The following is a 15,799-nucleotide window of genomic DNA, read 5'->3' on the forward strand; positions in this document are numbered from 1 at the left end:
AATTTAAAAAAGTTTTTTTCTTGAATTTTTATTTTTTGATTTATTACTAAACATCATTTGAATATAGAACGCATATCTGATTAACAAATTTAAATCACATTAGCTATGTTTATTTAACATGCTGTAAAAAGTATGTCCAATTGAACAATTAAATATACGGAATTATCAACAAAATTGTTTTTGTGAATTTAATTGCAGATACAAATATGACATATGTAAACAAATAATTAATAAATAATTTGCCAAATGTTAGCGTAATTGTTAAAGATATAATTTTCACAAATATAAAAGTATTAAATTAGTGTTACATAAAAATATATTTTGCAACTATATTCAACAGTTATATTAACATTTGGCAAATTACTTATTAATTATTTGTTTACATATGTCATATTTACAGTTAGTTTTGTTTACAAAACAGTTTGGTTATAAAATTAAAAAAATAGAGTGTGCAGAATATATGTAGGTATACAAATGTGTATACAGACTCATATAATATATGTATACATATAACTTTATGTATACAGGGTATTTGGAAAATAATCTTTCGTATAGAGGTAGAATGGACTAAACTGAGAAGAAAAATCCTGTATCATTTTGCAATTTTCGCAATAATTAACAAGATATTAATTGCTAAAAATTGCCGAAAATTGATCTTCGGCTTCTTTAATAATTTTAATCTTTAATAATTTTTACTCGAATACTATCAACTTTACAAAAAAAAAACTCCAAGAGACAACAATTGTTAATTTTCTTTTCATAGAGCTCTAAGAATTTTTTTTAGAATTTTTTCATATTCATATTTTTTTATATTGATAAAAATGAGAAAATACAGTACTAAAAAGATGCAATATTAAAAGATTGATAAAAAAATTCTGAAAAAATTCGTAGAGTTTTATGAGAAGAAAATAAACAATTTTTGTCTTTTGCAGTTTTTCTGTAAAGTTGATAATATTTGAATAAAAATTATTGAAGATCAATTTTCATCAACTTTTAGCAATTGATCTTGTTAACTAAAATTGGTAAAGTACTTTTCTTTTTAGTTAGTCCATTCTACCCTTATGCAAAAGATTTATTATTATTTTCTAAACATCCTATATATAAGATCGGCAGCCTATAAAAATTTATAATAACGTAAATTATAAATTAATTAATATTAGAATTACAATTAATTTAAGGAATAATTATTTTGAAATAAAAATCTCAAAAAAGAAGCTGTGAGTAATCAATACGTATAAAGGACTACATTAGTAAAATGCTATTGTTTGCATAATTTAAAATATATACAATCAAATAAAATGTTAAATAGCAAACAACATATTCAAATATACATATATTGTATATATATATACATATTTATTTATTTTATATATATATATATATATATATATACATATACATATATATATGTATTATATATATTTGAATGATAATATGCTCAAATTTAAGAAAAATGAGGAAATAGGTGTAAATTCTTGATACTCGAGTTTATGAAGGGAAGTTTATTATATAATGCGCATAAAAAAGCGCGTAAACAATTAAATATCTCGTAAACTGTTGCGTTTTAATATGATTTATACTGGATTTATTCTGGATTAAAGGGAGGGGTACATTACAATTTTATTATTACAATTTATTAAAACTTATATGTTATTTAGAATGCCCCTCCTCCCCCCGCGGGTCTCTCAGACTCGAATCTGGATGATAAGCAGACCGATAGTCCTATCGCGTTTTCGAGCTATGTTCTCATCAAGAAGATCTCGTTAGAGAAATTTGACATTTTTATTAATAACATTAATAAGACATCCAGAGCCATTGCCAATTAGATTAGACAACACTAAAGTGATGCAACTTGTTGGAGTATTGCCGTTAACGTCCTCGTTCGTCACGTCGCGGGGAAAGGTAAGAAACTCAATAAAGAAAATAATCAACGCACTGTTACAGATGAAGTTTCGGCAAGTAAAACCTATCTTTCGCTGCAAGATTATTCGAAAAACTTGAAAAGGTTTCGTTTCTCCCTTCCTTTAGAGGGGGATGGGGAGCTGTCTATGTCATCTGACATTCAAGACGAGTCTATGAAATCCATGGGAGATCTGGATTTAAAATAGTAAGACTTCTAGCGGAAACGCTGATACGACTTCTTCGGCCACTCGTGACGAGGAGAACGATGACGGTCTCGTGTCGTGTCAGCAAGAAGCGCCCATCAGAGGAAGAGAATTTGTTAGGGGAACTTCTACCATAAGTCGGAAGGCTCAGCTCAAAGACAGGTCGCCGACGAATCCTTTGGATACAATTGCAGATATTCTTCTCTAAAGATTTGCCATTTGTGATCCTTCTAAAAAAAACTCAAGTAATGCTCGTTTAAATCTAATCACAGTTAGCCGTACTGTATTAAAGTTGGTCGGTAATAATTTCTTAGTTGAGGTTAAGTTAGCAGGCTGCAACAAGGTCTTGGTCTCTCTCAATAATTTTGAGAAGGCCAACAGTCTTTGTACACGGATCTTGAAGCACATAACTTCGAAGCAGCTATCCCCTCTTTTAAAATCATGCGATCTGGCATTATAAAAAATATGGCGCAAGTTGTTTCTGAAGAAACAATATTCAATGAGTTCTCCTCTCCGATTAAGATTATTTCTCTCGCAAGGTACGAAAAGATGGAAAAGATAAGCTTATCCTCGCGCAACCCTTCTTGGCTAAATTCCAAAACCAGAATTTTCCTCGTGCACTCACTTTCATGCATGCTTTCTTCCCGATGCTTCCATATATCCTTTGTGTCCTAATGTCCTTCGTTTGTTTGAAGTTCGGTTATGTCGATTCAGAATGCAAGAGCACAGCTCGCTGTGTGAAATGTGGACAAAGCAAGCATGTGAAATTGGAGGATTGTTCTCGTCATCATCTTCCCCCCAAATGCTGTAATTGTGGTCAATATCATTTTCCTTCTTCTAATAAATGCCCTATGTATCTCAGACAGAGGTAGGTATATCAATACGCAGCTCTTGAAAATGTCTCTTATGTTGAGGCTCGCAACAGACTTGGTTCCATTGCAAATTACTCTTCACTCTCTCCTCCTTCACCCCTCTTTTTTCCTCCCTCTTTCCCAGATATTACATAGCTGTCTCTAGAATTCTTCCTTTTTCCCTTCCCATTTTTCTTTTTCTTCTCCTCTCAATTTCTCTGACCCTTATGATTTATTCGGATCAACCCAGAATTTGACCTGCAAACCTTCGAACCCATCCAATCCTATAGCGACAAAGTACGGGCTCCTCTTCCAAAGAATTTTCAATCACGCTACAGAATTTAGCCTCAACGTCCCGACTATCCTGTCAGCTTCCTCCCAGGAGAGCTTAATGGTGATCCTTCGGAAGATCTTCGCAATGCCCACAGGTCCTGCCTTATCATACCTGATAGCAGATGAGGAGCCCTCTATTCCTCTCTCCCCCCACTCCTCGGATAGTCCTATCAATCTTTTCTCTCTCCCCCCCCCTCCTCTCCCCTTTCATCTTCTCCCCCAACTCTTCTATCGCAGAATTTATAAACCTCGTATTTATCCTCTCTAATCTGCTACAGAAAATCATTGGCAATATTCCTTCATCTTCTTTTGATCCATAAATTGGCAACTACTTACGATAAATCCAAGATGCTTGGTCAATTGATTCATAATATTCAAAATGGAATAATCTTCATCATTATTCTTCTCTGCCTCAATGTAATCCTCAATTCATCAAATTAATTTTCTGGAACTGTCGCGGTGCTGTCTCTAAGAAACTTGAAAAAATTATTGAAAATGTGAATATCCTTATTCTTACGGAAACGTGCCTTAATTCTACTCAGGATTTTTCGATTGTTTACGCTTAAATAATATTATTAAAGACATTAGAGATATGGCAGTCCTCATACGTAGTTCAATAAAATATCAAGTCTTGGGAAACTTATCTTTTTTCCTTCAATCGAAATGCTAGTTATTCAAGTCTTCTTTAAGGATTCTCCTCTCACAATCATAGCTGTATATCGTCATCTCAATATCCCCTTTTCTAAAAACATCGCGAACTCTTTGTTTTCTTTTATCAACTCTTTTAATTCTGTTCTTCTCCTTGGAGCTTACCATCCTCTTTGGGGATCTCCTAGAATTCTCAATTCTGCGGGCTCTCTTCTTGCAGATTTGACAGACTTTTATAATCTCTCTTGTCTTAATCCTGATTCCATTTCAACCTTTTTCAATCATCCCATCAGAGCTCCTTCCACTATTGATCTCATGTTCTCTTCCTCAAATATTTCACCACTCTGCGATGTGTCCGTCGGGTGTGATCCATGGGGCAGCGATCACTTCCCTATTTCTATCAATATCAATTTGCAAATTAAATCCATTTCTTTCTTCTCTAATAAAATTTGCCTTACGCGCGAGCAATAGTTATGTGTAAACCACTGATTAGCGGAATATGCACAGAAAATTGCTGATGAGATCTCGGAAAGTGTTCTTTCAGTTTTTCCAGAAGAAAGATACACTTTTATTCGCCGCATTTGGGAATCATTTACTCTCTAAACACTCTCGCAATAACAGTAAACAATACATCCCTAGTGATTGCTTCTCTCGGGGTCTTCCCCCTGCACCCTGGTCGACTCTAGAATGTGATGAGGTCTCGGACCGCATATCTTTAAATTCTAATTACTGAAAACTACGAAGCATATCGGGAGTCGGTCGAGAGAGTTTCGAAGAAGCGAAAGGGCTAGAGAACTTTTTACGAAAATCTCAGCTCTCGCATTCCCTCTACGGAAGTCTGGCGCATGCTCAAACATTTTAAAAACCGCCATCTCATTTTGTCCTCTCTCCCCATTAATAACCTTTCAATTAACGGAATCTCTCAAATTCAAGAAATCATAAATAAATTCTGTCCTCCTGCATGTTCTTCGGGGACACCCACTGTCTCTGATAGGGACATCCGAAATCTCTTACTTGACTCATCGTTTTTCTCTTAACGAAATCAGAACCGCCCATGTTGTAAGGATATCTTCCAGTCTCAACCTGGACGGTATAGATTACCGCCTCTCCCGGATGAACTTTTTTCTTGCTTACTCTTTATTAAATCTCATCTTCCACTTTCTCTGTTCAATGGTCACATTCTATCGTTCACTTAATTTCAAAGCCTTATGGTGCTATCGATCTATATCACTCACATCCTGTATTCTAAAGCTCCTAGAGCGTATGATTCTGAATAGACTTTATTGGCTCTCTAAGTCACTCTCCTCACCTCTCATTTTCCTATTCCCAATCAATCAGTTCAGATTTAGGAAATTTAAGTCTTCCCAAGACAATCTTACTATCTTGTCCGCTTACATTCACAAGGCCTATCTTCTTCATCAGGACATTGTGGCTGCATTCATAGATATTAAATCCGCTTTTGACAATGTCTTATCTCATATATTAATCCAAGATCTCATCAATTTTTTCCCTTCTTTATTAAATTCATCAATATTATAATTTGTGGTACAGAGGATCTCTTTTCTTCATCACTCGCATAAAGGCACCCCTCAAAGATCAGTACTCAACTCCACACTCTTCAATATTTACCTTAGAGATATCAACGATTCTTTATTATCTGATACACTTGCTTCAATTTGCGGATGACATTGTCATATTCCTTTTCCTTCCACACTAACATCAGAGTCGCTCAACAATCAATAGAATGTTCCTTAAATAACCTTTCGATCCTTCATGAATAACAGAGACCTTGAGATCTTCTCCTCAAAAACTCAATTGATGATTTTCTTCAAAAAGTATAAGAATCCCCACATTAACTGTTTTTTAAACTGGGGGAAACTGATATTCTCCCTTCTTCAATAGTTAGATTTCTGGATATAATATTGAATCCCAAACTTTCAGATGAGCAACATATGGCATATGTAATTAACAAAAGGAAAAATTAAACTATTATTTCCGCCCTTAGAATTACTTGATGGGGCGCTAGCCCTTCTTAACTTCTCTATATATATAAAACTCTATGATTCGAATTTCTTACGAATATGCTTCTCTTATCTTTGCTTTGAACAATAACCAAGATCTTGGAAAATTACAAAACCAAGCGCTGCGATTGGTTTGCTTGTGTGTTATCGCGTATCCACTCCAAATAATGTAATGCATGCTGAATCTAATCTACCTAAACATACTGAATCTAAACTTTTGTACATTCAAATTCTTGGTCTCCATATACTTCCTCAAAGTTATTTTTACGGGATCATCCTGTCATAACAAAACTCTTGAAACCTGTGCCACAATCCTTTCACGATATACATATCTACTAAAAAATTTCCCGTCAGCAATCATATTTTTTCGTATGTGGCAGTATAAAAATGATATGTATATTACCGTTCTTTCTGTTTTTCAGAATTCCTTTCATTCTATTATTACATGCAAAAATTATATATTAAACCTTCGCCTAAAGCTCTTAAACTCTTCCGCTCTGGACCTCCCCAATTAGTCGTCTTTGACGAGTCACCTTTAGAGATCTGATCTCTCAAGCCATCGTATTTCATATGGATGGATTTAAATCTGAGGAGGATACATTCGTCGGCTCTGTTATTTATTTACTTTTCCCAGCTTGATTTGTAATACAAGTAATTGTAATTCAAGCTATTAGATGTACAACTTTGCTTCCGCCATTTTCCTATAGATGGCTTTAGCGGTAAGTGGTGGTCGAAATAAATAGATCATAGACGTCATACAATAAACTTGGGCATCTGTCAACATAACCCCATAGAAACATTAGTCGATTTGTGTCTGCATCATAAAGTTATTCTCGATTGAAAATGTCAGTTTACGAGCCAAATTCTCGTCATTTGCGGGAGGTTTTAATTTTTTGTTTCAATATGAAGAAATCTGCGGCTCATCAAATGCTCTCAAATACTTATGGTGAGGCCGCTATTAGTGAAAGAACGTGTCGTGAGTGGTTTCAACGCTTCAAGAACGGTGATTTTGACGTCCAAGGTCATGCTCTGTATTTGGTGGGACCAGCTCGGCGTAGTGTATTATGAACTGTTAAAACCGACTGAAACAATCACAGGCGATCAGTATCGAACGCAATTGATGCGTTTGAGCCGAGCATTGAAAGACAAACGACCGCAATACAACGAGAGACACGATAAAATGATTTTGCAGCATGACAATGCTCGACCCCATGTTGCGAAAGTGGTCAAGACATACTTGGAAACGTTGAAATGGGAAGTCCTACCCCACCCGCCATATTCTCCAGACGTTGCTCCCTCTGACTATCACTTGTTTCGATCAATGGCACATGGCCTGGCTGACCAGCACTTCCGGTCTTATGAAGAAGTAAAAAATTGGATCGATTCGTGGATAGCTTCAAAAGACGACCAGTTTTTTCGATGCGGGATTCGTACACGAAAGATGGGAGAAAGTAGTGGCCAGCGATGGACAATACTTTGAATCATAAATGTATAATCAGTTTTTTACAATAAAGCCTCGAATTTCAGAAAAAAAAACGGCGGAAACAAAGTTGTACATCTAATATCCTCTTCCGCTTCTGTGTTTTCGATTGAAGCTTGAGCCATCTATAATTGTCTATAGCTATTCACAGAAATTTGAATCGCATTGTAATCTTCTTAGATTCAAAGAGCGTTCTCGACGTTCTGCGAAGATACAAAACTATATCATTGACTATATACGTGCATTAATTGAAGAGGCCAAATTTAGAAATATATTCATGGCCTTCATTTGGATCCCGTCTCACTGTGTATACAAGATAACGAGATCGTAGATCAATTAGTCAAAAGGGCAATACGCGAGAGTTCGGATATTAACTTTAAAGCTCCGTACTCCGATTTATTCCATATTCCTAAAAAAAATGTCTGAATTTTGAGAGTTTCATCAGAAGGACATCTCGTAATAAGGGTGTTTATTACTTTGAAAACTTCTATTCTGAAAATGGTAAATCATGGTTTTATGACTTTCATCTCTCGCATGTCTATCACCACTATCAATCATTTGAGAAGCAATCATTATAATTCCAATTCAAGTTTTCTGAAAAAATTTGATAGATAATCCTTTTTACCCTTGGCTTCTCTTCTCAAGATCTAGCTTATATAATTTTCCTTTGCTCTATTACAGAACCTTATGTCCATTTCGTACGGCACTTCAAAGCTTAACATCGAATATCGAATCCTCTTGAAGTCATAAACTCCGCCTTACGCAAGCCCTCGGCAAAAATTTGTCGCCTGTTTGCAAGCTTTAGTCTCACCTGTGACCGCCTATTATAACTCAAACATTCGCGGTATTCCCCAAGCGCGTCAACTCGCGGTATTCTCCAAGCGCGTGTGCGTCGGGCCCGGACTCTCTATCCCGTCCCAGCGGCACTTTATGTCACTTGCCTCTCGCCGCGAGAGACGGAGTCTCTTTAAGTTTCGTTTTCAACGGCGAATTATTCGCTTCGCAACGCCGAAACCTGCAGGACAACATTATCCATCTATGAATGCTTATGTACAATTCAACGTGATCTGGCCGTATTGTCTTCGTTCAATATATATGAGAGGCAGAAGCCACTAACCAATAAGAAAAAGAAGATGCGCTTGTAGAAGACACTTAAATCAGTTTAACGAGGTTTTTATAAGTATACAGGCACGCGCATACAGGCAAGTATTGGGCGGAATCCGCAAAAGAAATAAATTTACGCAATAGAAAACGGCGGAATGAAACCACGATCAATCATGATTCCGCTAATTCCGCATTGCGCCAATTCCACACTATGGGACCGCACTGTGCTCAAGCCAATTCAAGCGCAATTGGTTAAAGCATAATTGATAATGCGTTGTCACACATGCCATCTCTTGTACGTGACTTTTTGACTAAATATACAACAAATATCGCCCATGCATTGTATTCACCAGATATGGCACTTTTTTTTTGTTTTCAAAACACAAATTATCACTACGAGGAAAACAGTTTCATTTGATTGATTCCATAAAAAAAAAATTCGACGAAGGGACTAAAGGCTATTATCTTCAGCAGCCTATGAAAAGTGTTACGAGTGTTAAGAGTTACGAGTGTTAGTCGCTGGCACAAGTATACATATAGCCTCGAATGATGATTTTTTTGAAAGGAATAAAATAAATTTATTTAAAAATTTAAAATTTTGCATTTCATTAAAAAATTCCGGGTACTTTTTGGGCAGAGGATATATCTTGATACTTTTTAAACAATAAAACGATATACTCACATGAATATCCTACATTCAGTATCATCACTTTTATAATACGATTTGTAATTATAACTAACATTGGTTGATTTAAGGCTTAAAATTGAATATGAATGAAATCTATGGTAATTTACAATAATTTAAGTATAAAAACTAGTTGTTGAATATCAAATCTACATATTAAATGTAGTATGAATGAGGAAAAAAGAGAAAATTGTTTTATAAAATAATGTAATAATATAATACAACATTTTATACAGAATGTTTACAGAAACTGGATATAGTGAGCATGCTATACAACCAAGTAGACAGGATCATAGTGGAGCATATCTAATTGATAGAAGTCCTACTTATTTTGAACCATTGTTAAATTACTTGAGACATGATCAAATAATACTTGATTCTAATGTTAACGTAGCTGGTATATATGAATCTTATTTACGTTTTTATACGACTGATATATTTATTATAGTAAGACTAATGTTTTGATACAGGAGTTTTGGCAGAAGCTTGTTTTTATGGCATTGAAGGCGCTATTCGAATCCTTACTACAATGTTAGAAAAAGAAGAACTGCAAAAAGAGGGTCTTGTGTCTCTAACTCGCAAAGATGTACTTAAAGCAATTATGTCTACATCAACTAACGCAGAACTTAGATTCCAAGGAGTTGATTTTGTAAGAGCCGATCTTTCGAAATTAGATCTTAGAAATATTAATTTTAAGGTACGTTTATTTTCATAATTTAAAGGATAAAATAAGCTAATGTATAATGCAATTTTCATAATTTAAAGGATAAAATAAGTTAACGTATAATGCAATTTTTTGCATTAGATTATATGCGATCCTTCAACGTAATCGTCAGATGTAGCACTCAGTCTATAATTGTATGGTGTGTTTCTAGAATTTTTTCTAAAGTATTTACATATAATAAAATCATATTATGCGCTACTGACCAAATCAAATAATAGAAATAGTTCTAACAAATTAGATGATAGAAATAGTTCTAACAAAAATCCTTCATTGTGTTTACCTGCTTTTCATTATATTATAGTACGCCATTATGCATCACTGTAGTCTGGCAGGTGCTAATCTATCAGGATGTTGCTTTGAGCGCGCTGATTTATCCCATTCCAATTTGCAAGGCGCACAACTTGTGTGCGTAAAAATGTCATGTGCAAATCTAGCTGCAGCCAATCTGCATTCGTGTAATTTTGAAGATCCTGGTGGTTTGTCAGCAAATATGGAAGGTGTAAATTTGAAAGGTGCAAATCTTGAAGGCAGTAACATGGCAGCCGTCAACCTCCGAGTAGCTACATTAAAGAATGCTATTCTTAGGAATTGCATTTTGAGATCAGCTGTTTTAGCCGGTGCCGATTTAGAGGTATTTTGATTTCGTCGTACTATATGAAACTAAAAATTTTAATACATTCCTTAAATACTTTCCTTCGTTTGCTATATCTATATGTACTTACATATGCTATTTTTTTAGTGCTGTGATTTATCTGGTTCTGATCTACAAGATGCAAATTTACGCGGTGCAAATTTAAAAGATGCTGCTTTTGAATTAATGTTGACGCCACTGCACATGTCTCAGACAATACGATAACAATGAATGTCATGCTGCATGTATTACTGCAGCTTAAATTCAATAATTTTTATATAATATTTTTATATTAACTTATTTGTGAATATATGTGGGTGTGCGTGAATGCGATAATGTTATAGGCCGGAGGGTCTCGAGAATCATAAATACATACCATAAAAAGATATGGTATGTTCACTCGAAATACTATCTTGTCTCCTGATAATATAAATAACATTATAATCTATATTATTTTTAAGTAATCATTTTTAAATGTTTGAACAGTGTTTATAAGACTGTTCATTTATCACTACTATCTTAGATTGTAATGTCAAAAACGAGGAAACACATAATAAAAATTTTTTCTAATTTTAATTGAAATTTGTTGTTTGTTGTTGTTTAATTTGTTATAGTTGTAAACATAGCTTATTTCATTTTTGGTTATTCATAATTCATTTCCAGATATATGGTTATTTATTAATTATCGATATAAAAGGAGAATTTTTAGTATAATTTACAAGTTGATTCTATCGATTATAAATATGTAAGTTATTTCATTATAAAATATATTGGAAGTACAAATTAGTTCGATCCGTTTCCCTAAAGATGGCTGTTGTAAATGGTTAGTGACAGCTGATTTTAGCGGTTTCAAAGAAGTTAAACATCTGCTAATAATATTCAGTTATCGCTTTGCGTTTCATATAAAAACTTTGATTTTTTACTGTGTTTGAAATGTCGAATTTTGTGTTAACCAAGCAGCATTTGCGGGAGATTTTGATTTTCTGCTTTAATTGGAAGAAAAGTGCAGTTGAAGCCCATCGAATGCTTGTCGAAGTTTATGTTGACACTGCTCTAACTGATAAATGTAGGGAATGATTTCGATGTTTCAAAGATGAAGATTTCAGCGTTGAAAACAAGCCTCGCTCTGGACAGCCAAAAAATTCGAAGACAAAGAATTAGAGGCATTACTCGAAGAAGATCAGAGTCAAACGCAAGAGGAGCTTGCAGAATCATTGGGGGTAAGTCGTTTCTGTACGATTGAGAGTTATGGGAATGATTCAAAAACAAGGAAATTGGGTGCCTTATGAACTGAAACTGAGAGACGTTGAAAGGCGATTTTTCATTTGCGAACACAGCTGATTCAACAGAGAAAAGATTTTTTTGCGTCGGATTGTGACTGGAGATGAGAAGGCTGGATATTCTATGACAATCCCAAGAAGAAAAAATACTATGCTAAGCCTGGTCAATCGTTGCCATCGACCTCAACATCAACACCACGGCTGAACATTCATGGTTCGAAAATCATGCTCTGTATCTGGTGGTACCAAAAAAAAGGGTTTTGTTTACTATGAGCTGCTGAAATCTGGCGATTTCATTACGAGCACGGTATCGGCTACAATTGATTCGTTTGAACCGTGCATTGCGAGAAAAACGGTCGGAATACGAACAAAGACATGATAAAGTTATTATTCTTCTTCATGACAATGCTCGGCCTCATGTCGCTAAAGTCGCTAAAAAAATATTTAGAAACGCTCAAATGGGATGTTTTACTGCACCGTATTCTTCGGACATTGCTCCTTCTGATTACTGGTTGTTCCGAAGGAACATGTAGCACGATTTGGCAAGTCACCGGTTCATTTCTTTCGCAAAAATCGAAAATTGGCTCCAAAATTGGATCGCCTCCAAAGACAAATCATTTTTTCGAGATGGAATTCGAAAATTGCCTGAGAGATGGGAAAAAGTAGTAGGTAGCAATGGACAATACTTTAATTTGATCTGTTCATTCATTTTGTTTTGAAATAAATGCATTTTTGAACGGATCAAACTAATTCGTACTTCCAATATTTTCATATTAATATATTTTTTAGGAATTTTTATTGTTTATTTTCTCACTTTTGACGTTACAATATAAGAATTTAGCAGAGCACAAACATAGCAGATGCATTGGTCTATTATTATATCAGAGATCCCAGGTTTGATCCGGGTAGGATAGACATGCCCCGCACTCGCGCATGTGCGTTGTTTGTAGCTTAACGCGCAGTGCTGTAACCATTAGGTTAGGTTAAAGTAAGATGTGAAAGTCTGCGCGCCAAACTGAACAGGAGGTGCGAGGAATTCCAAGAAGAAAATAGAAATAAAGTAAAATATTTTAAGTCAGAAAATGAATCGTAATGGAGATCAGGAAAAAGACTCCAAAAAAGATATGTATCCAAAAATTTAAAAGATTTTGGTTAGACTGATATCTTTAAGGTATATATCTTTAAAGGTTGGTTGGCAGAGAATGACAATAAAGCTTGGTGTAAAATTTGTAATATTTCGCTTAAATATTGTCGATATAATTTATCAAGACATGCCGAATCAGCTTCTCATAAAATAAATAATGTTAATGTAGAAATTACCTCATAATAAGAGGTATGTCTAATTTCTATACATTTATAATTCTATTTCTCTTTGGGGTGACTAAGGACGCTAGTTTCACGAACGGATTCCCTAGATGCTTTAGACTACGCACATGCACGAGTGCGGGGCATGTCTGGCAGCACTAGTAGGAACCTTAAAATAAATATTTACGCCTGTATCTCCTGTTGGAAAAGACTGACAATCTCCCGAGAGTTGCTCACCCTTGCTCACAGAAACCCTTCTCGAAAAATCCGCCATTTGGAATCAGCATTAAAACTGTAAATCCCATATATATATTTGTGGTAATTAAACAATCAGCGTACGCACCACAAGCATATGAGAGAATAATCTTAAAACAGTGTTCGAAATTAGTTGCACAGGATGGATTTTTATCGATTAATCGAAAACACCGATAGTTTTTTTTAATTTATCGATTTTTTCACTGATTATTTTTCTGTTCGATTTTTTTCTCTTGTGGATGTCTGATATTTATGTTCACTAAGGAGATCTAACTCGAAGCTTTTAGTCGATCGCGGCGTTTTCTGGTTCTTCACTACTAGATTCATCAGTAAGGTGATGTAATGGGTCTTGCCTTGAATGCCTGGAATGAATTTAGATTGATGTTCTATTTAAGGGGAATGCGGTTGCTCACGCGAATCCGAACGAGTTGGATCTCTGATGGCTAGTCGCCACACTCTCAACATCAATAATGCTACTCACAGGGTGTATTCTTTTACATAGCGCAGAGAATATCATTTTACTCTTAAGGTACTTTTAGGTACGTGGCAGTGTCAAATGTCGAGCATCGTGAACTTGTTATTCATCAATATATATATTCATCATTTTGATCACATGACCTCTTTTTAATCATAGACTTATATGAATAGATTGCTAACTTGTGATAGAAAGGGATGAATTTGATTTCGAGCTGTCTTTATTTTAGTTCCCATATATGTATGTATGCATCCTGTCTATGAGTATCGCGTGAATTTATGTGAAAACACTACTAGTCATAACAGAAATTATAATAAATGTCAAATGTTATTTCATGGTGGCTATTCATTTTATTATATTCTGAAAAACAAAAATATAAAAAAATGATTTGTAGTGTGATAAATTGCAAGAGTCGATATAAAATAGAAAGTAAGTTCATTTTTTTTATATAAGTGCTTCATGAGCATGAGCTTCTATTTATTAGAGACAATGAATATTTTAAAATCAAGTATTTCCAAATTCAGTTGAAAAATAATATTTCAATATATATATATATTATTAATATAAATATATATAAATATAATGAAATATAAATATATAAAAATATATAAAATATATTCCGGTATTTTATTATTTTTATTACACTAAAGTATTACACTAAAAAGTAATTTTACAAAAAAGTGATATATGAACATGTATAGACATATTTTATATATAAATGTTTTATATATAAATATTTATGAATATTTATACATGTTTATACATTTTATTATATTTAAACATATTCATGAAAAATTTTTTACTGGGAAAAAAAAATTTTTTACTATTTGTATAATAATGCTAATATAATAAAGTCTTTCATTCTCTTTTAATGTACTATTTATAACTTTTACTAAACAAGTTCCATAAATTTATTAATATAATTAATATAATTGTGATTGAAATTTTATATTGGGAAAAGCTGTATTATATTCTATATAAATAGATTTTCTCTAAATGATGAAAATCATTTGTATAAATGAATTGTTGCTGTCGAATTGGAAACTGAGAAAAACAAAAGAAAAACAGAAGTGTAGTTTGCATTTTAGTAAAAAAGACATTATGCAAGGAATAGGATTTCATCCTTACTTACATAAAAATATAGTATCATTTATCGCAGAAAAAGCACAGGTTGATATCGCAACGTTAAAGTCAGAAGAGATATATAATGTTAGTAAATCTGTAAGCTGCAGTGAAAATTGTATCTTGGACGAAATTTCATGTGATATAACAACTATTCAAACAATATTAATATATATTTAATATTAATATAATATTAGGACTACAATTGAAAATGACGGCTCAGGTACATTTGATACTCAAGATTTAAATCAATCGATTCAATAGCAATTATTAATCTAAATAAAAAACGTAAATTTATTCAAAAGATATTACGTCTATCTCACATAATTTAAATTTCAACTTTCGAGAGAAAACCGAGAGATCTGATTACTGCAAAAAGAATAAAAGAGTTATCGAAAACTGTAAAAAATATAAAAATGAAAAATAAAATTTTACAATAGAAATTGAAAAGATAAAATAAAAAATTTACTTAGTGCAAAAAAAGATTTAATTCATTGCAACCGAAGAAACTTATTGCGTAACCTTTGCAATTATTAAGAAAACAATTTAAAGAAATTATATTAGAATTTTTTTGAAAATGAAATGAAAAATAAAGATCGAAAAGTTCAACATCGACGTTGTACACCTGAAATAAAAACATTGCTTTTTTTGTCATTGCACTATATTTCCCCTACAGCTGAATTTTAGGGCTGAATGAATTTTGCCGGTAATAATTTTTATAACTAACAATGAATATACACACACACACACATATATATATATATATATATATATATATAT

At 33.6% G+C, this 15,799-nt stretch overlaps 1 protein-coding gene across 1 annotated transcript in view; it reads left to right on the forward strand.

Moving 5' to 3' along the window:
- Positions 1 to 10,807, forward strand: part of LOC105622260 (BTB/POZ domain-containing protein KCTD9) — a 37,702-nt gene extending 26,895 nt beyond the window's left edge. The window contains exons 4-7 of the mRNA XM_012203680.1: positions 9,464 to 9,624; positions 9,698 to 9,924; positions 10,253 to 10,582; positions 10,691 to 10,807. Of these exons, the coding sequence (XP_012059070.1) occupies positions 9,464 to 9,624; positions 9,698 to 9,924; positions 10,253 to 10,582; positions 10,691 to 10,807 (835 nt within the window). The remainder of the gene's footprint in view (positions 1 to 9,463; positions 9,625 to 9,697; positions 9,925 to 10,252; positions 10,583 to 10,690) is intronic.
- The last annotated feature ends 4,992 nt before the right edge of the window (positions 10,808 to 15,799 follow it).

The sequence above is a fragment of the Atta cephalotes genome (genome assembly GCF_000143395.1).
Source record: "Atta cephalotes unplaced genomic scaffold scaffold00042, whole genome shotgun sequence".
Classification (NCBI taxonomy): domain Eukaryota; kingdom Metazoa; phylum Arthropoda; class Insecta; order Hymenoptera; family Formicidae; genus Atta; species Atta cephalotes.